Source organism: Chroicocephalus ridibundus, chromosome 20 (genome assembly GCF_963924245.1).
Source record: "Chroicocephalus ridibundus chromosome 20, bChrRid1.1, whole genome shotgun sequence".
Lineage (NCBI taxonomy): Eukaryota > Metazoa > Chordata > Aves > Charadriiformes > Laridae > Chroicocephalus > Chroicocephalus ridibundus.
In genome coordinates this window covers 1,483,936-1,505,095 of record NC_086303.1, presented here as the reverse complement: position 1 = coordinate 1,505,095, position 21,160 = coordinate 1,483,936, and the positions used below count along the sequence as shown (strand labels likewise).

The 21,160-nt window shown below is 55.2% G+C and overlaps 1 protein-coding gene across 1 annotated transcript; it reads left to right on the top strand.

The window, feature by feature from the left end:
* The first annotated feature begins 8,391 nt into the window (after nucleotides 1–8,391).
* On the top strand, nucleotides 8,392–19,242 carry MYBPH (myosin binding protein H). Its single transcript, XM_063356830.1, has 11 exons — nucleotides 8,392–8,885; nucleotides 9,126–9,260; nucleotides 11,173–11,340; nucleotides 13,929–14,017; nucleotides 15,009–15,204; nucleotides 15,529–15,668; nucleotides 15,833–15,992; nucleotides 16,480–16,616; nucleotides 17,055–17,241; nucleotides 18,404–18,445; nucleotides 18,990–19,242. Exons 1-10 carry the CDS (start codon nucleotides 8,621–8,623, stop codon nucleotides 18,412–18,414), a joined length of 1,488 nt encoding a protein of 495 aa, XP_063212900.1. The 5' UTR covers nucleotides 8,392–8,620; the 3' UTR covers nucleotides 18,415–18,445; nucleotides 18,990–19,242.
* The last annotated feature ends 1,918 nt before the right edge of the window (nucleotides 19,243–21,160 follow it).

Below are 21,160 nucleotides of genomic sequence, written 5' to 3'. Positions count from 1 at the left end.
CGTAATATCTGGAGGGTTTCAGATGGACCCAGGGTGAGGACAGCCTGATTAAATGTCCCCATGATGCTCCCTGGTGGCAGCAGGGAAGGGTGCAGCTGGGCCACGGTTGGAGAACCCCAAACTGGTTTGTCTTCCCAGTTTACTGGGGCCTGGATGGAGTTACTGGGGTTTGGGGAATGTCCAATCCCTCTCACAGCCCCTCTGATCCAACAAACTCTCCAGGGAGGCTCCCGAACAAAGGTGCTTGGGTTAGAGAAGGACATAGGGTGGCTCTGGGAAGTGCTGCCCCATTAAGGGAGCAGATCCCATTTGCTTCAGAGCATCCTGGGAAGGGAGAGCCCTCTGCAAACCCTTCGGACTTGGCAGGGTACAGGCAGCCCTTGTGGTGCCAGCCACCCACCACGCTGACCTTGGCAACCTCCTTGCGTTATTGGCTGCCCCGTCTGAAATATGGCTGGTCCCAGTGCCACCAGGGCTGGGACAGGTCTGGCTACAGGACAGGTCTGGCTGCGGGACATCATGCTTGTGCCCACCTGCTGTGATGTTTTCAGCCACACAAGCTGTACGCTCCAAGGTGGAGCACAACAGTGTCCTGCAGGGCCCCTACATGAGGTGGGGAGGAGGTTGGAGGGTGCAGGTAGGAGGAGAGGATGGGGAGAGCAGAGGGAAAGGAGAGGGTGCAAGTGAAAGCAATTAAATCAAGGAAAGGAGGGGTGTGGATGTGAGAAAACAAGGGAGGAGCTGGAGGAGGGGGGGAAGTGGAGATACCAGCCCCCAGTGCTGGCCCTGCAGGAGGGGCTGGAGGCTGCCAAGGGGCAATGGCTTTGAGGACAGCTAAGGTGGCCTTAGTCTTTGATGGAGGTAAGGGGACCCGAGGGGATGCTCAAAGTCAGGTGAGACCGGGAACACGTGTTTGGGGTGTAACCAGCCAATGTCACAGTGTGCCCTGGCAGGGTTTCCAGCGCCTTGAGGTCCTTACATCAGGGCGAGACACCTTCCAGGGGACCAGCGGTCACTGGGCTAACTGGGACACTGGGTGCTGCCTGGGACCGTGGGCATGGAGAGGAGCAAAGAAGGGCTCTGGGTAGCGGTGCTCGCCCCTGTGCAGAGAAGAGCAAACCCCTGAGTTTCCTGCTGATATTAATGATAAAGAAACTTGCCCTTGGTACTGGTGGAGCCCGGGGCTGAGCTGGTTCCTCCCCCTTCTCTGGCAGACCCTCCCAGCTCCCTGCTCACTGGCCCAAGGGTTGCCACAGCTTGGGGACAGTCAGGCATGTGGCTGCGTCCCGGGGGTGCAACCCCTGTGTGTAAATGTCCCAAACAGGGACACATGCAAAGGTGGCTTGCAAGGTTTCGGGGCTTTCTGAGCTCCTGGCTTTTAATGCAGAAGGGAAAACCCAAGCTGCTTGTTTGCAGCCTTTCCCTGCCCCAGTGCGGGACCAGGCAGGGCAGGTGGTGACAGAGCCTTATTGGCGTCCCCAGCTGCTGTCCCCAAACCTTGGTAGAGGTGACCCCCGGCAGGCTGCGGACGGCGGGGCTGGCACGGGCTCAGCCCCTGCGGGCTGTCTGCCTGCCCATCTGAGGAAAACTCCTGCTGGCAGCCCCAAAGGTAGAGCAGGATTGGAAAAAAAAACCGCCAAAGGCAGAGCAATGCCCCAGGGCTTGGCATCCCTTCTGGGCGCTGGAGACGTGGGAGGTGACTGATGCAGTGCCAAGGTGTGCGAGGGCTTCTGCCGGCCCGTCACGTCCCGGCCCAGGGTAAAGCTGCTGGAGGTCACTTCTCCTGCCCCCCGCAGCTGCCGACTCGGCCGGTGCTGCCCACCTCGCACCACGGCTGTGGTACACGACGGCCCATGTTGTGGTTTGGGATGGGGTTGCCGATGCCAACCCAACGGATGCTCTCCCCCCAGCTCTCACTCCAAGGAGAGGAGGAGGAGGGTTAAAGAGATTTACGAGTTTAGAAGGAAGTAAACTGCTTTAATGAAATGCTAATAATAAAATAAATAGGAAATAATGAAATAGATACAGTATATACAAAACTGTATCAAGCTCCCAGGGAGATGTCACTGGCAGGCACTGGGGGAGTCCCAGACTGGACTCAGCGACGGATGGGAACTGGATTCCAGAGCTGGAGTCAGGAACACACGGATGGGGATCAAAGGCAGATGAACAGACGGGGTCCTCCTCGGACGTCAGCCGTTGAAGGAAGAGACTGACCCTTTGATCCCTCAGCTTTTACGCTGATCGTGGGGCAGATGGGATGGAATACCCCTGTTGGTCAGTTTGGGGTCACCTCTCCTGTCCGCAACTCCCCACAGGTGCGACCCCTCTACGCTTTTCCGCTTCCGACCCTCTAATGGGGCAAATAACGAAATTAGCTGACCTTGGTCATTATAGCAGTAAGTATAAGCAAGAGCCTCTCTGCGTACCATCCCTTGCCATTAACTATAAATATTGGTCTTATCGCTCTGAGAACAAACAGTTTTCTGCACAACACGCTTTTAATTTCAGAGAGTTAGAAGAGGCCTAGCTAAGAAGTAAAATTACTGAACAGAAAGTTGGTTCTGTTTTACCTCAAACCAGGACACCCACGGTCAGTGCTGCGGGGACCACTTTGGCTGGGGGCAGCGAGTGATGCCACTCCACAACGAACGGTTTTCCCCCTGCAGTGCTGTCCCAGGCTGGAGGGGACACGGAGCTGGCACAGAGCTCCCTGTCTCAGCTCCCAGCGAGGCACTGGGCAAAACTGGGGCATCCCTGTGTGGGTTTCTCTGTTTTTCTCCCTTTCAGATTGGAGGAGAATTATCCCATCGCAGCCTGAAATAACACCCCAAAGAGGCCGTTGGTGATGGGTGTTTGCATCCACGAGCCCTGCCCGCATCCGACAGCTCCTGGTTGCAGGTTGCAGCTCCAGGCACCCGCTGTGCTGCTCCGTGAGCCGATACCAGGGGACCTTGTGGTGGGTGAACCCATTGTTCGCCCTCGCCCTGACTGATTTTAGAATCAGAGAATCATTTAGGTTGGAAAAGACCCTTAACATCATTGAGTCCAACCATTAACTGCCAAGTCCACCACTAAACCATGTCCCTCAGTGCCACATCTCCATGTCTTTTAAATACCTCCAGGGATGGTGCCCCAACCACTTCCCTGGGCAGCCTGTTCCAATGCTTTACAACTCTTTATGGCAAAGAAAAGGTCACTGATGATTTGGTGAATCAAACTGTGGTGATGCTGCATGTTGGTGGTGTGAGCTGATGTGCCACCATGCAACAGGGATAACTGTGGAGCGTGCGGCTGGGCTGCGTGAACCCTGCTTCTGTGCACAGCAAGGGATGCTCAACGGGACCTCAGAGATACCCTGAATCACACTGACGATATCTCTTTATTGCCTGTCTGTGTTTTCTAGACTAGACAAGGACATTTTTAAAGCAATTCTAGCTTAAAACTCCCGCCCCAGGGTGACACTGCAACAGTCACTGCCCCACGGTGACACTGCAACAGTCACTACCCCAGGGGGGCTTTGGGAGAGGGGTTGAGCCCGTGTCCCAGCTCGACCCCGGGAGCCCCTGCCTGCAGTCATTGCTTCGGGGTGAAGTAAGCATCTGCTTGCGTGCGACACACAGCATGGAAAGCTTGCCTACGTCCCAGCCCACCTGCCGCCTGCCCTGGCTGCTTGACTCAGCGCGCTGCGAATATCATGGTGACACGGAGGCTGGAAATGCTGCTGGGAGCCGGGGAGATGTGACACAGCAGGCAGGACACTGAGCTGCCCCGAGCCTTGGCCCTGCTGGTGTCTGTGGTCGGTGTTTTCCATATGACCTTCCTGGTTTTCTGGAGGTCTGACTTAAACCCCCCCGGAGAGGGGACAGGCAAGGGCAGGAGGGAGGGAAGCAGCCGAAAGGAGGGGGCGGCCCCACACGGGGACCATCTCCGGCTGCATCTGTGACTGGTAGCAATATCCTCCCCCGAAGGGTTTTGGGCACCTCCTTTCTGATGAAGTCCAGGGGGTTGGCCATTTTCGCAGCCATTTGTGGTGTCTCCTGAGGACTTGTAGTCCACACAATGGGCACAGGGCTGGATGAGGCCGCCGAGCGGTGCGCACAGCTCCTGCTCTCTCCTGTTGCGTGGCTTTGAATAAATCCCACTGTGGATGGCAATGGGGACTCTGTCAGTCCTGGGTGTCCCCTTCTCCACCCTGATACAGGCTATGGGTGACATCTCTTTGTTGGCACCCATGATACCATCCCTTGGAACCTGGCTCTGTCCCCTGCTCCGATGAAGTGCGTTGCTTGTGCCAAGGACCTCATGATACCACATTCAGAACCAGTGGTGGCCCAGGCAGCAGCGTGTGACATCCACTCTGCTGCTTTCAGGGTGGTGGGGGAGACCTACCTTGGCTTTCCAGAGATGTTCACGAGGACAGGGGCAAACGGGAATAAGCGTGGAGGATGTTACAGCTTCAAGGAGCCCTTCCCATCCAGATGGCATGGACCTGTCATTTATTCTGGGCTTTTGGCATCTCCGCTTTGCTTTACGATATACAAGTTGGAAGATCTCGCCACCTCCTGTCTAATCCCAGAGCCCTGTTTAGGGGATGGTCCTAATCTCTGAAAGCCTCCAGGATTTGCCCCAGCTGTCAGAGACATCTTCTGTCTTTCCCGCACGGACACTTCAGCTGTTATCATGGGGAATGGTGCTGACGAGGCTTTCCCCCATCCCACCTGGCAGGTCCTTGGTGCTGCGATTTCCTAAACTGGCAAATCTGGGTGAACGGGTCAACCCAATGCTTTTGGGGTACAGCCAGATTTATGTCTTTGCAACAGGGTCCCGTCAATAAATCCAGCTGAAAGATGATCATGCTGCATCTTTCAGGGGGTTTGAATTACAATGGCAGGAGGAGGATCTGATCCTTTAAGGAAGAAACCGTATTCTCGTTATTTAGACCTATATGTCACCTGGAAGATAAGGAAGGCAATGAACGTATCAAAGGCGCAGTGGGCTGGAAATGCGGGTCAAAACCAGTTTATAAAAAGTACCTCCTTCCTGTAGAGCAGAGATCTTTTCTCACTGGAAAACACGAATACTCTGTATTTCATCTAAATCCTGAAATATTTGGAGTTTCAGGCAAAAGGGTGCTGATATTTAAATTATCACTAAAATTTTAATATTCAATCCTCCCAGTTGCCTGCAGGAACAGCCAGCGCAGCCCACTTGATGTGGTCTTCATTTTCATGCCGAGGTGGAGGAATCTCATTGGTGGGCATTTCCTTTTGTTTCTGACACCAGACTCATTTTGGCTCCCTCACCCCAAAGTTGTGGGGCTTTTGCTGAGACACCCCGCTCCCGTCCTTCTTGGCGAAATGACTCCATCGGAGCAGTTTCTCCCTCCACGTTGTGCATCCACAAGTGAAGCCGTGGCGGTGGGTAAGGAAACCTTCGGCGCCCCAAAATCTGGTCCCCGCGGGAAATCCTTTGACTTTGACATGGGCAACCTGCCACAATGCCTTTGTCACCTACAGCAGGCAGTGTAGTGTTTCCACGCTTGAGTTTGCTCAGCATACGGCGGTCTTACGGGCAATGTGTGAATAAACAAGATGCCGATATACTACAGTAACGTAGCCCAGATAAGTCTGGATGATAAACCATGTTGATTCACTTGCTCTTAACCTATGAGTCATCTTGTGAGTCAACAGAGAAAACAGCATCTAAGCGTCATCCAGCAGGTTGAAAAACTCAAGTTTTTTTCAAATCAAGAACTTCAAGCGAAATAATTGCATTGATGTTCTTTTCCTGGGGAAAGTGTTTAATTTTCAACCACACTCACCAACATTGAAATAGGAGAAAAATCTGAGTGCTCATTTCCTTATGAACTAGAGTTTCGTATTGATTTTATTTTTTTCCTGAGCTTTTAAAATTGCTTTTCTTGACCCATAGTCAAAAGAAACCTGCTTTTTTTGAAGCATTTTGGTTCAGATTAGACATCATGCTCACCTTTGTAAAAGACACACGGAAGACTTCTGAGCAGAGCTGATGGATAGGGGAATCTGGAGGTGGCCACCTGTGAGCTGATGGAAAAAGTTCTCAAGACATAGACCAGGTGAATGCTGAGGCACCAAGGATCATCCAAGACAAGATGAAATCCCTGTGGGTCAAGGGATGGAGAAACCAGAGCTTCTCCAATGCTCCCCTCTGGGTACCAGACCCACCAGGGAGCCAAAGGCAGCTGGAGAAGGACAGGTGGAGGGTCTCCTCTAGCCCTACATCGCTGTGCAGGGGAGCAAGGCTGTCATCTTCTCTTTTGCCAGAACAGCTGCAGAAAATTTTTTGGTTCATGACCCACGTGGCAAACTTGAGCCATTCCAAGCTGCTCTAGGGAGCAGGAGGGACTGCCAGTACCCATCCATGGTCTGCAGGCAGCAAAAATGTCCGGGAGCTCCACGTCACCCTCTCCTGCCTTGGGGACTTCATCCCTCAGGCATCCTAAAGGTATTTAGGGGAAGGAGGAGCCTTTTTTAATCATATTCCTCCTCAACAGCTAAAGTAATCGAGGAACATTTGGGTTATCACATAGTTTTGGAGGAAACATGCCCTCACTGAGATACTAATACCATCTCTTGGCGTCCTCCTGCCAAAAGCTGTTGCTGAAATAACCAGGGAAGAAAAATATTCCTCCCTGGAGCAATCCAGGGAGCCTCTGGGCAGGGTCAGAACCCATGGGGGACCAGTTTTGCACTTGTGTTACCTGATCCCCATGGCACTTGCAAGGCTGGTGGCTATGATGAGCTTTCTTCTCAGCTCACAGGAGGAGCAGGGCTAGCAGAAAGTGTGCGGTCTCCTTTGTATCCTTTCTGGGGATTGGCAGCCATTTCCTCTGCGTCCCCCCATGTCTCGCTGTCTTTCTGTGTAGAGGACCATGGGCAGGTGTCCTTGGGGCCATGCCTCCATGCAACCACCAGTGTTTGCCTGCTGCTATCTTGCAGCCAGGACCTGGCCAAGCCCAGCAATCCTGTGACACTCTGATGGATCAAAGAGCCAGCATTGCTGCCCTGGCCCCCTCTTCCCACCCAGTCCATCTGGGGTGCATCCTTCAGAGCCCTGTGGTTCTGTTTTGGGATATCACCATCCCTTTAAAGACCAGCCTGGCCAATGGGGTTTTGCTCTTTCTTCTCTCCCTCGCCTTCCTGGGTGACCACAGGGTGACCACCTGGAAAACCACCCCCTTGTTAGCAAAGCTTAGATCATCTGGCCCTGTCAGGGCACATAGCTTCATGCTCTGGCTGTCTCAGAGATGCCTCTTGGCCCTGATGTTCGTGTTTGGAGGTGTTTCCTGGGGACCACGAAACCGTGAGCCTCTGGACCAACGCCCAGGAGAGCCGGGCTTGCTTGGCTCCTCCAAAGCAGCATCCCTGGAGACTGGCAAGTAGCTGGGGAACAGCAGCAAGCACTCTGTCAACCCAAATTTGAAGAAGGTTAAGGAATTAGACCATAGGTTATGGAGACATTTTTAGTAGCATCTCATGCATAGCATGGCAAGAGAAGGGAACAAGGACAGGCGGGGGGTGAGCGGGATAATATCCTATAGGACTAATGGGGCTTTCCTGGGCCAGCGGGGGGCTTTGGGATGAATTGGAGTTTGGGGAATAACAGAAGGGTGGCTGGTCACGGGTCCTGGGGTGACCAGACTCCATGGACAAGGTCCTGGTCATATGGGCAGGGCAGAGACTAGAGGACACGGCTTAGAGCTGGTCAGTGATTAATCTTCTCCAGGTGGATGGAATGTGGGTCAGGGGTATGGGCAGCTGGTTGATCCAGATGATCCCAAGATTTGCTTTCCAACCTCAGTGATTCGGGGATTGAGGCGAAGGCTCGGAGAGGGCATGGAGGAGCAGAGGGGTCTGGAGTCACAGTAGCGACTATGGGAGGACATGGTGGGGAGCAGGTGGGTTGGGGGGGTCAATGCAGGATTAACAGGGAGGATTGGGATGGGGGGGCATCTGGTGTTAATGCAGGGGCTGGAGGAAGGCATGGGGGGTGCCAAGTCAATGGGAAGGCAAGGGGGAGGACTTGGAGGGACAGGGGGTGGCTGAGGAGGTGGCAGTGAAGGGGTTGGAAAGCCCTCAGCTAGAGGGGTGTTGGTGCTGGGGACAGGAGCCACGTCCCCAAAGAAAGGTGACCTGGCCCTAGCCTGCCCAGTCCCGTGCGAGCCCAGGGGGGATGGCGGGGGGGGGAACAGGACCATATGCTGCGGTCCCATAGGAGGGGGTAGGGGCATGCTGCTGAATGTGCAGGTCCCGGGTGGCTATTCCTGGCAGCCCCCGCCTGCGCAGGCAGATTGGTTTGCAGGGAGGTGACAAGTGCCAGCCAAAGCCTATAAAAATCTCCCAGCCCCTGTTCTGGCTCAGTGACCTGGTTCCCCTGCCCCAGCACAGCCGTCCCGGAGCAGAGACTGTCCGTCCGGTGTGGAGACGCCTGGTCCGGAGCAGGGACCCCAGCTTTGGAGTTGAGATCCCGTATCTGGAGGAGAGACCTTTGGTCTGGAGCACGAACCCCAAAACAGATCAGAGATACCAGAGCACAGATCCCAAAACATCCTCTTCCCCAGCCCCCTGGCTTTGCAGCAATGACCGGCAAAACCGCACCTTCAGCCACAGACCCGGCTCCGGAGAAGGAGCCAGCGCCGACCCCGAAGGAAGAACCAGCCCCAGCCCCAGCTGCTGAAGAGGCCCCGGCCCCTGAGCATCCTCCTGCCACAGAGCAGCCCCCAGCCCCCGCAGACGAGCCTGCTCCCGTCCCCACGGCAGAAGCGACTCCAGCCCCTGAAGAAGGTCCCCCAGCTGAACCCCAAGCCCCAGCCCCTGAACCTAAGCCTGAGAAACCAAAGGCAGGTGAGAACGGGACTGGACACTGCAGTGGGGAGGGGAGATATGCAAGGCTGGGAGGGGGCACGAGGGGATGCCGGGGTGAAGGGAAGGAGGGATGAAGTCATCAAGGATATTTTTGGAGTGGGATAGGGCTGGGGGATTAGGAGGATGGGAGGGCTGAAGACTAGCGTGGAGGCTGGGTGATTGCCCTCCAACAGTTCTGATACTGGAGAGCCTGTCCTCATCACTGCGGGTTTGTTACAGAGCCTCCCAGCGCCCCCTTGTCCTTGACCGTGGAAGAAGTGAGTGAAAACTCGGTTACGCTGACCTGGAAAGCCCCGGAACAGACAGGCCGGTCAGCCCTGGATGGATACGTGGTGGAGATCTGCAAAGATGGAAGTAGGCTTGGGCTTTCCTGCCTCGTAAGCATGGAAAACTGGTGTGTTGCTGTGGAGATGTGGGGCGGAGCTGGACAGAAACCAGCAGGGCATTTCCTTGTGCACCATTGCTCTTTCTTTGCCCAATGGGGTTAATTTTAAATGGTCTTTTTTTTTTTTTTTCCCCATGGAGGAGAGACTCTTACCATTGTCTTCAGATAGTAGTGATGTCTTTAGCGGGGGGCTGGACCAGATTTAATGTCACTGCCATGTTCAGCTAGAGGGTGGAGGAGAGACCAGCGTACTCACTGAGGATGGTCTCTGGTGGACTCCAGCTCTGTGGAAACCTGAGGTTGGGATGGTGATGCAAGACCTTAGGAGGAGCTCCCCTGTTTGCCCAAAAGGAAGTGCAGAAGGAATAGGGATAAGGTGGGATGATGAGGGAGCAAAGGGTCCTGGGCAGAGCAAGAGGGGCTGGCATGCATCAGCAGGCAAGCCCTGCCCAAGTGAGACGGGGCTCAAGATGCCCGTAAGGAGGATGGCTGCAGTGGCTGGAGGTTGGCTGGTGGGCGGCAACAATGATCTGTGGTTCTCCAGTTGCATTGCTGGTTGTTGGAATGGGGTAGGCGGATAAGGCTTGTGTTTTGGGCGCTCTCTTGAAGCCCTGCTTGGCTTTGGGGTGAGAGTAAACGACCTGTGTGGCTGGGGGGGATCTGCAAGGGGAGGCTGGGGCGGGTGTGCTGGGTGCTACATGAGCTTGGAGTGATTTGGGAGACCGAGGTGTTCCGTGGGCCTTGGGGAACTTGATCTTTGACCCTTGGCTGTTTTGCTTGTGGCAGGCACAATCAACACATGCTTGGCTGTGGGAGGCTTTCGTTCTTGGGCTGGGGACTGAGGACTGGGGAGGTAACCATGATTGGATGCGATGCCTGAGGCGGCCTTTGCGTGGGACAAGGAAAGATGCAGCCATTCCTGGAGGGTGCTGGCTGACAGCCACCCAAAGGCCATAGTTTTGGATGCTTTCCTAGCTTGCTTTGGGCTTGGCTGGGTGACAGAAGAGCTCTAGTCATTCAGTGATAACCACTTGGGCTCCGTGACTGCTGTATTTGGGCTGGTGCAAGAAGCTGGCTGGCTAAAATAGGGTGAGTTTTGAGTGAGGGTCGGTTTGAGTAATACCAGTAGTGAAGGGAAAGAGGAGTTGGTGGGGTTTGGCTGGTCTGATGACATTTGACAGGAGAACCTTCTTGGTCTGAAGGTGTGCATGGTGGCTTAGCAAACCCTGGCCTGCGTGTGTTGCTCTTGTTGCCCGCCTGGGACACCCAGCCCTTTGGTGGCTGAGGCAGTTTGTTTTCTAACTGAGAAACCTCTGAAGAGGCTCAGCACATTGCAAGGCTGTGTTAGCTGCCTGATGTGGGAGGGCTTCTACATCATGGCTGCGGGGTGAGTTTGAGATGCCCCTTCCAAACAGGAAGAGCAGTTGGAGAGGTCTAGCTGGCTGGTGGCAGGTGATAAGCAGACTTTGTCCAACGTGGAGGATGGGCTGGAGAACATGGTGAGCCTCAATGAGTTGTCCTGGGGCAGTAAGAGAGACTGGCAGGGTGACCACAGGATCTTAACTAGTTCCAGAAATGCACCTGGGAGGTCAGCAGGGACTGTCTTTGTTGCCCTTATACCTTTTCTTACTTTCAAACAGCCTCCTGCTCAATAGTAGAGCTTCTGCCAGCATTCTGTACCCCATGCTCCTTGGCAGGGTGGGGTGGACAACCTCCCCTCTAAGATGCCTTTTTCTGTTGGTGCCCCAAATCATTCAGCCTTTGCAGGGAAGGGGTGCTCTGCCTCTGGGTTTCACCCCCTGTGGCTTGATCCTGCTCTTTGGGGAGTGTGTGTCCATCTGTCCATCGCACGCCTGAAGTGCTCTGCTGGGTTGGTTGTAGGTACAGACTGGACAGCTGTGAACGAGGAGCCTTTTCTTTCCACCCGGTACACGATCCAGGACCTCGGCTCCGGTGACAAGATCCATGTACGGGTGAAGGCTGTCAGCGCCAGCGGTGCCAGCGTCCCGGCTACTTTGGAGCAGCCGGTCCTCGTCAGAGAGATCCTCCGTAAGTGCCGCTCCTGACGTGCGTAATCCCCGTGTGCTTTATCAGCAGTAGAAAGAAATCACAGTCCATCCCTGCAGCCCAAGCAGCCTCTGCCCTCGCATTTCGCAATCCAGCCTTTGACCAAGATATTATCCTCAATAATCCAATTCCCTTGGGGTGGGACAGAGCAGCTTCCCGACCTCGAGCCACTGATCTTGCAGATGGTGAGGCTTTGGGGGTGAAGGGCTTAAAATGCAGAGCCGCGTTTTCCCGTTTCTTTGCAAGAGCTCAAGGAACAGTCTCACGTTCAGCGCATCTCCTCTCCTTGGCCACGCTTACGTCTCTAATATGCCATCACACACACATCGGACAGCTTTGTTTATTTAGCCAGGGAAAGTCAAGGGCTGGTAGGCTGGAGCATGGGAAGTTTAATCATGCTGAACTCGCTAATGAATGGCTTGCTCCCATGCTTAGCAAGACTCGCATTCCTCCCGGGGTGCTGCGAATGTGCTGAGGCTGATATATGATCGCAAGGCTGGTTTTCACTTATCAAACAGCAAATACGGACTTGTTTTCCCGTTACGAGGAATTATTAATGCACAAGATTTCCTGTTACTCAAGGAACACGCCAGATTTTTTCAGCTGCTTCAAAATAGTAGTAAGAATAATAACAAAAGTTATTCCGGGAACCATCAGCTTTTCATAGGAAAAGGCTTGGAGAAGGCTATCAGTATCTGGAAAGGGTCCTGCAGGCTTTGCCCTCACAGTCTGCTGGGGGGAGGTGAACACGGCGTAGAGGTTGGTGTCTGCTGCCATGTTCACTTCCAGATCTCAAAGGCTTCCACCATACCTTGTTGGACTGGGGAAGCTGGGGCATGGGGGGCTGTCAGGAGACACCAAATACACAGCTCACGTTTCCCACTCCTGGTCCCGTGCTGCACCCACCAGGCCAATCCCCCTGTCCCTGAGCTTTGTCCCAACCACGTGCATGGGCTGAGAGGTGTAAAACCCAAAGAGATGAAAGACCACCCAACAACTTGCTCTAGCTCCATGCCGGTGGGGTTTTTTCTTCTCTCTTTTCTTTTTGCTAGACTGAAACTGTTCATCAGCAAACGGCGCTTTTGCGTTTTTTGCAATGCTTACTTTTGCATTTCATTTGAAATACAGCCCTGTGCACGCTGCCTGGCTTTGCTGAGGAACAAATTAGCCCTCAATGTCCTTTTGTTACCCCGTGGCCACCCCAGTGGCATTGGTGTCTGTTGGGCGCACGAGTCTGCTCTTCTCTGCCCCATCTGTTACCTTCTTGTGTTCACTTTTTATCTGGGACCGTATTTTATACCTCTCACCAGTTCATTTGTGGCATCACAAGGGATTTTAAATAGCAGCAATACAGATGGCAGAGAGTTTAAAAACAGGTGGGACGAGTGGGTTTGGGAAGTGGAGAGAGACGAGGAGAAACCAGATGAGGATTTGGTGTGGGAGTCGCATTTTGCAGGGGAGCTAGGGCAGGAAAAATGCCTTCCCACCCGCGGCAGCGTGTCACCTGGGCCACCGACCTCAGCCAGCCCTCTCCGGCTGAGCCAGGCACGCGTGAGCTGGGGAAAACACCCACGAATTAACATTCCTCCCTCGAGGTCCCGTTTCTCCGCCCCGCTGAGACTGATGAGCCCAAGTGGCAGCATTGGTGTGTGGATCCCCGGCGTGAATAGCAGCACGAGCGGAGCAGAGACCGTCTCAGCTGTCGGCGGGGCCATCTGAGACCGCCGGGCATCTCCCTGCCCTCCCCAGCCCACCACCGGCGTTTCACGCTCACAGCTGTTTAGGCATCGCTCAGTCCTGGTTTAATTCTGGCTGTGCCCCCTCCCCAGAGCTAAGCTCCAGCACGTTTAATCCGGGCAGGGACACACAGCTCTTCTGTGAGGGGCTCACGTAAACCCAATGCCTCTCCAGAAGGATCACCGAGTGGCACCAAGCCGGTAGGGTTACACAGCTGCTATTTTCACCCCAGGAAGGAGACACACGCTCCATCAGCATTCTCCAGTGGGTTTTTTGCTTGTCTTTGTTATGTTCCCTTGGGGACGTTAGCCTTCGTTTTAAGCCTGGGGCTTTCACAGCTCTGCTGTGAGTAACCGTGCACCACCTTGGTCTTGCAATGGCCTTGAGCACACAGCGAAGGAGGAGGTCTGGCGAGCCTTGTCCGTCCTTGCTGGAAGTTGGGTTTTATGCCTCTGGAAAGTCTGTTTTCTGAGCTGGGGGAAAAATAATTTCTAACTGGGAGATGCTGTCCTCTGCCTTGCTACCATGTACGCTGTGCTGTGGCTCTTCTGGTTAAGTCCATGTTGGTCTCCATGGCTTGGCCATAAGGAAGGGTGTGAATGGTCCATTGGGGTGGTGCCGTTGGTTTGGTGACCTGGCATCTCAAGGATGGATATAATTTTGGGGTGGTGCAGGCAATGGGGTAGGTTAGCATGGCCTTGCAGGGAAGCAATCACTGTTCAGGAGATGAGAGGGAAGAGGACGCTGTGTTTCTGGGTGGGATGCATAGAGCGGGTCAGCCAGGTTGGGGCTGTGATTTCCTTGGCCCCACGGCCTGTTTTCCTGATCCCCAGAGCTCCCGAGGATCCGCATGCCCCGTCACCTGCGGCAGACTTATGTCAGGCGTGTTGGGGATGCCTTGAACATTATGATCCCTTTCCAGGTAGGTGGATGATTTGGGATTTATTCCTCCAGACTTTTCCACTGCACGTTAGCTTCTGCACTGACTTTTCTATCCACCATGACATGCCTGGGGCCAACCATGGGCTAACTTGTCCTGATCCCCATGTCTCATGGACTGAGGGTGGGAGACGGGGTGGGAACCCCTCTCCCATTCCTGCCTAGCTCCCATTTTTCTCCTGCTGTCTTTATTGTTGGTGTTGGCAGTGGAACAACCCCAAACACGAGCTGTCATTGCCACTGTCTCAGCCCATGAGCCCTGTTCAGCTCGTGCTCCTGGCTGAACCTAGCAGCCACGTACCACAGGACTCCACAGCACAACAATGGGCATCTCCTTGGGGAGAGCAACTCCCTCTGGAGCAAGGCAGCCCCGGAGATATGTGATGGGGGAAGCGATGCTGGCACTGGTGGGTCAAGCTGGAGGTCCTCTCCTCAACTGATCTATCACATACTGTCTGGGGCATCCCCAAAGCATCTCCACCACCATTCTTCAGGGATGGAGAAAACCATCCCTGAAACACAGCAAGGGGGAGCAAGAGGGAGAAAGCTGTCCCTGCGACGAGGGACATGTCCACACCATGTCTCATAGGTGGTTGGGAGCCTGTGCTCCAGGCATGAATTTGCCCCGGGTACTGCATTCAAACCCCAGCTGCTAGGCTTTAACCTGGGCTCAGTGCCTGGGCAACAGGAACACAGCTCTGCCTGCAAAGCCCTGGGCAAGTAAAGCTGGGCTTGCTCCATGAGGACTTTGGGGGACCAGCATGTTCCAGCATCATCCTGGAGCCTGATGGCTTCCTATCAGTGGGGCTGGCATGGTAATTTCTTCCCTGGGGACTGCTGGATGGAAGAGGTTGTATCCAGGCCACTGCTGCCTGGACAAAGCAAGGTGGCTTTGCCCACCCGTCCTTCCCAGCAGGACCAGTTGGGACTGTGTGCTGGAGTGGCTCCTAACCTGCCTGTGTGGATTGCTCCAGGGAAAGCCGCAGCCTGAGGTGATCTGGACCAAGGGTGGCCAGCCCCTGGACACCAGTCGCATCAACATCCGCAACACGCAGAAGGACACCATCTTCTACATCCGTGAGGCACAGCGCAGTGATTCGGGAAAGTACGAGCTTGCTGTGAGGATAAATGGAGCAGAGGACAAGGCTACCCTGGACATCCGAGTGATTGGTAAGGCCCTGCAGGGTCGCTCTGGGACTCATTTCTGCCCATGGCTGGGGATAGCTCCTGTTCTGGGTGGGATGGGAGAGGGCCAGCAATAAGGCAAGGGACTCTGGGATTCCTCTTCCAGTGGGATCTTCTCAAGGATCATGGAGGTGAACTCTGGGTGGCGATGCGGGGCTTCTGCCAGCCCATGCCCATCGCAGCTTCTCATCCCTTGTGTGCTGCAGCAGGGTGAGAAGAGATCAGAAGTGAGGTGCACAGGATGGTCAAAGCACGAAATTTGGAGGGAGCAAATTGGGATGGAACCTTGTGAGGGTTTTTTCTTTGCAGAGCCACCGGGCCCCCCCCAGAACCTGAAGCTGGTGGATGTGTGGGGCTTTAATGTGGCCCTGGAGTGGACCCCTCCGGTGGACAACGGGAACTCTGAGATCAAGGGATACGTGGTGCAGAAGTCAGACAAGAAGAGTGGGGTGAGTCAGGGCACCCCTGGGCCTCCTGTGACCTGGTGCTGGGGATGCCATGATGGGAGAGGGGAAGCTGCACACTGCTGTCTCCCCCGACACTTCATCCTTCGGACAGCCTGCCTATCCTCACCACTGTTTTTTCTTTTTCATTTTTTTTTTTTTCCTCCCAGAAATGGTTTACGGCGCTGGAGCGCTGCACCCGCACCAGCTGCACCATCTCCGACCTCATCATTGGCAATACCTACTCCTTCCGGGTGTTCGCGGAAAACGCCTGCGGGCTGAGCGAGAAAGCAGCCGTCACCTCTGGAGTGGCCAACATCAAGAAGACAAGTGGGGAAAAGGCCCTGCCTTAAGGGGCTGGGGGTGGTGGTGGGCAAGAGGGGTCCTGTCCCTGTTGGGGCTAGTGGGGCTTGCTTGGTGTTGTGGTGATGCTGCTGCGCTGGTCCCCAGGACGATCCCTGCAGTGGTGAGGCTGTCCATCCCCAAGGCAGAGGTCCAGAGGTCCCCTGCCCTCCTTCTACACCTCCTTTATCCTCTGGGAGGGATTAAGGCATGGACATCCCTGGGGTGAGATCGAAGCAGGAGCTGGGAGGGGTGAGGAACAGACCTGGTTTTGGCCCTGCAGCTCAGGGCCAACAGAAGAAGAGACCCCTGCAGTGGTCCACCTCAGGTCCTTGTGTCAGGCTAGATGCTGTCTGGCTGTTATGTGAGGGAGCAGAAGTATTTTGGGGTGTGTTGGGCTGAATCCCTGTGACCATGTGCTGGTCAGCCCAGGAGCCCAAACTCTGCCTCAACCTAGAATTAATTATTTTCTTAGAAACTGCTTACCAGCCAGAGAAGATCCCCCAACGGGACATGATGGAACCTCCAAAGTTCACCCAGCCCCTGACAGACCGAACCACCACCCGGGGCTACAGCACACATCTCTTCTGCTCCGTCCGGGGCTTCCCCCAGGTCAGTGGATCCTCCATGGACAGCATCGCCTCTGCGTGTGGGCAGCTACCAGTGGGGTTTTTGCAAAGTGGCTAGATGTGTTGGGAGACATCTGGTCATGCTGGGTTAGGGTTGGACGGGTTTTGGGTCTGCAGCTGCCCTCTGAGTCAAACTGGGGCAAGTTTGGGGTGTTTCCGCATGAAGATGGGAGACTGGTCTTAATTCAAGCTATGTCTTGTTTCCTTCTGTACTGGGGGAGGAAGTGTGGAGCCATGGTTAGGGCTCAAAAATGGGCCCTTTAGCTCTTCAAGTTGCAGCTGACTGTGAACCCTGCCATGACCAGCAGCTTCAGGCAGGGCCAAGGCAAAGGCAGAGGGAGGTGGCTGAATTTTGGGGCCAGTTAGATTTCTCATTTCTCTCCCTGCTTTAAACAAATAAATAAATCCTGCTGCCTTCCAGCCCAAAATTATCTGGATGAAAAATCAGATGGAGATACGGGAAGACCCCAAATACATAGCGATGATCGAGCAGGGCGTCTGCTCCCTGGAAATCCGCAAGCCCAGCCCTTTTGATGGGGGCATCTACACCTGCAAAGCAGTGAACCCTTTGGGGGAAGCCTCGGTAGACTGCAAACTTGATGTGAAAGGTAAGATTGGCAGAGGAGATGATAGAGCATCAGTTCTCCTTGCCTGCCTCTTCCTGTTCTCACTTTCGCAGCGCTATGGTTTGTCCCTGTTTTGTGTCGATCTTGGTGATGGGGGAGCCTAAGGATGCTGGGCAGCCCCGTGTTCCTGGAGCTTCAGGCTCCTTGGGTTTATGGTCTTGAAGCATCTTGAAATAGCCTTCCCTTATTCATGGCCAAAAAATGGGGAGGGAACCAGAAACTGCAGAGCCAAAGGACCAGAGGTGCTGGTGGAGGATGGGACAGTCACTTGCTCCTCACTGCGTCCACCAGCACTTGCATCCCAAGCCATCCACAAGCCATGTGTGTGTGTTGGGGGGGCGCTGTGCTGAACCCTCTCCACTTGCACCTGGTTTGTTCTGATTTATGTCTCGGGATCCTGCCCAGACTTCCCAGCTCACATTTCCCTGCCTCAGCAGAGCACCCAGCACAACCCTGTATGGAGGTGCCCCTCTCTGTTGCCCCCACAGGCGCCTGTCCTGCGTGCTGCAGACCCGCCTGGGCATGCAGGAGGATGTATGTCCACCCACCCACACTATACGCGTGTTCCTCAAGGAGCGGCGTGTCCTTAGACACGTGTCATTTTTATTATTTCTCCTCCCGTGACTTCCCAGCACATGCTTGCCCCGAGACATGCTCTGCCCTACTTCCCGCGCAGGCAGGGCTCTGATCTGGTAGTCACCTGGCACCCTTGGTCCCTGCTGAAGCTAAAGCGCTGCCGGTGTGGCACGGGGTTGGTGCTCAGCTCTGCGGCAGCTGGGGCCAGGGCTTCCAGCCGATGCAGCGAGCACTGACCTGGCCGGCCCCGGCCACGCTGCCCTGCAGGCAGGGCTGTCAGTGCGGCCATGCAGGCAGCGCGGTGAAGTCAGACGGGAAGACGAGCTTATCATTGTGCCGGGGACACAAAGCACCTGGGAGTTCACTCAGGCTGGGATCTTGGGGACAAGCTGGGCGGGAGTGGGCATTGATGGTGGTGGGCACGATTGCTCGGAGGATGTGTGCGCAGGGATGGTGTGCGTAGGTGCGCATTGGTGTTCAGGTCATGGCCTGGCTCCCTTTTGGAAATCAAAAGGGGCGTGAGGTGAGGAGAGTTCAGTGGGTTTATCTCTCTCCTGCTCTCCCGCAGTGCCCCAGTGAGGAGAGAGCGGAGGGCAAGACGAAGAGCAAGGTAGGTCTGGGTTGGGGCTGCGGCATGGAGAGAGGATGGGTCACATCGCTGGGGATGGAGTGGGTTGAGTGCCCTGGATTAACCCTTGTCACCTGCTGATGGAGCCCCAGCTCAGGGCTGCCTCGTCCCACGGCAGGAGATGCACTGGTGGGGTGGGATGCTCAGAGCCTGAGACAAACGTGCCCCTCTGCGAGGTGGAGGGAGGATTGTAAAGGTGGCCAGGAGGAAGAAGCTGCAGCGGGGAGGCTGGTGTGCCCGGCAGACGCGTGGGCAGCGCAGCAGGCTGAGCCCCAGGTTTGCAGGCAGGGCTTGGACACCTGGGGCACCAGGGGTTGGATGCACACGAGGGGCAGGTACTGGGGCTGGGGGCAGGTATAAAGGGGTGTGAAATGAGGCTGCGGGGCGGAAAAGCAGAGTTAAAGGGTTGCACCTGAATTTCGTGGGGCAGAAGAGGGTGGAAGAGCTGGGCTGGGTTTGTCTTGCATTAGAGCCAGGGCTGGGATGTGGTTTCCCATCTCATCCCTGACCACCCGTCTCTCGGCAGCGGTGCCCTCACAGGACTTGGATCTCATTCCTTAACCCCAGGTGGATGCTGCAGCTGCCAGGCAGTAGCGTGGCACATAGTGATGCTCCTGGCCATGGCCTCTGCTGCCTGCTGGCCCCCTCCCCAGCAGTGCTCTGGAGGGACCTGCACCTCAGCCTGCCATGGCATAGTCCTCTCTGAACGTGTCCTTAGCTGTGACAATAAAACAAGCCCATCTGAGGGGCTTTGGTCCTAATAAAAAACCCCAAACCACTCTGTGCTGCTTGTCGTGGTTTAGCTTGGGTGGGTGGAGGTAGAGGTAGAGGGGAGAGAGCTGCCCTCTCCACCAAACCGTGGGTGGAGGAAATGGGTTTTGAGCTTGGGAAGAAAGGACCAGCTTTATAAAACATATATGAAGATGACTAAACCAGAAGCCGCCCAACAAGGAGGAAGATGGGGAAAAGTTTCCTTCTGGAGCTGGGGAATGAAAAAAAAAAAACAAAAATAGCAACATCAAAACTGTGGGATGTTGATGCTTCTTCATCCAAACACAATTTCTTTATCTATGATCCAGCCACGCGCTGCCACCAGCATCCCCTCCCCATGGCACGAGACGGCGGGGGCAGGACATGCCGATGCATTATCCGGAGGAGGAGGAATTGGCCCCGTTAGCTACTGATAGCTCATGTGCAGAAAGATGACTTGTTACTTACAGCTCTGAGACAGCTGGGGTCAGATGCTGTTTATTAACGGAGAGCCCAGACAGATCCATCAAGTTGACTAAGCGCATCGTTAGCCAGAGGTCAGCGGCGCGGTGTGCCTCCTCCGCCAGCACAACCTCCCTCGGGCCGAGGCAGGAGCTCTCCCAGCCCCGTGCCAGCTCGGTCGTGGGGTCAGACCCAGATCCTGCCCCGAGAAAGGCATATCCCAGCAGCCCACTGCAAACGCGGGTGCAAATCCAGCCCGGGCATCCACAGATTTGAGCCCAGCCTACCCTTGGTGCCACCGCAGGGCAAAGCCAGGCAGTACCCACGGCTAAAGTAGCTCATCCCTCCCTGCAGCCCCTCCGCTTTGTCCCCGTCTGCTCACAGTCACCTGCTCTCCACGCCCAAGCTGAAGTCCATGGGGATAACGCTGTTCCCAGGGGCTCAGCACCAGCGCAGCGCTGCCCACACCAGGCATCGTTTCCACCATCAGAGGGCATTGTTGGATTAATTTTTCTCCCAGCTGATGGTCAGGCTGGCTTATTGAGGTGGTTGGGGTTAGCGATGGTGCCACCCGGGTGGGAGGTTGCAGTCCAACTGCCAGGTCAAGAGCAGGTCTTCCCTTGGCATGCTCACACCTGGCCTTGGTCTCTGATGGGGATGTCCTGGCCCCCTTGATGTCCCTGCCATCTCGGCATGTCACTTTGGCCAGTGTGAGCCTTGGGTGACAGGGGCGGGGAGCGGGCTGCATTAGCTGGGGGTTTGCTAACAGAGGGGAGCAGCAGCATCTCCAGGACTGTCTCCTGCTGCACACTGTGCCCTTTCCAGACTCTTAACGCAGTCCTACAGGGCAAAGACTGTGTAACCCCACAGGGGACCGGTGAGGGTATCAGCATCCACTTTTAGTGAGCTGTCCCCGGGAAAGGTCTGGAGAGAGAGAGCATGGAGTGGAAAACTCCACTAGTTGTTTTTTTCTAAAGCGATCGCTCACATGCCTTTTAATTTATGAGCATCCCAGTCGTCAGGTTTCTGGGCACCTTAGCAAGGATCAGGCAAAGGCATCAGTTCCAGGAAAAGCAGCCTCTTGCAGAAATAAGATGCAAGTGGGAATCAGACCTGTGCTTGGTAAACACCGGCCCTAAACCAAGGCCAAGCTACTGCTGTGCAAAGGGACCATGGGCACGGGGTAGGAGGGTCCTCTCTGCACCAGCCTGGGGTTGCAGCATCCTCAGGCACTACTGATAAAGGATTTGGGGTTCTTTACCTCAAGGGGGCTGGGAGGGTGTTTAGGGCCCCTCCGTTGCAATGAGGCCCAACGGGAAGGATTTGCTCCCGTCCTTGCCATTGCTCTGCTCTCGTTTTGCCCAGTGTGAGCTGAACCAGGAACGGGATGGGATATATTGAGGCCCTTGCAAAATGTGGGAAGCTGAGCCCCTCGTCCTTCCTCCCACCCCTCTTTGCTGCCCTCCTCTTCCTCCAAAGAGAGAG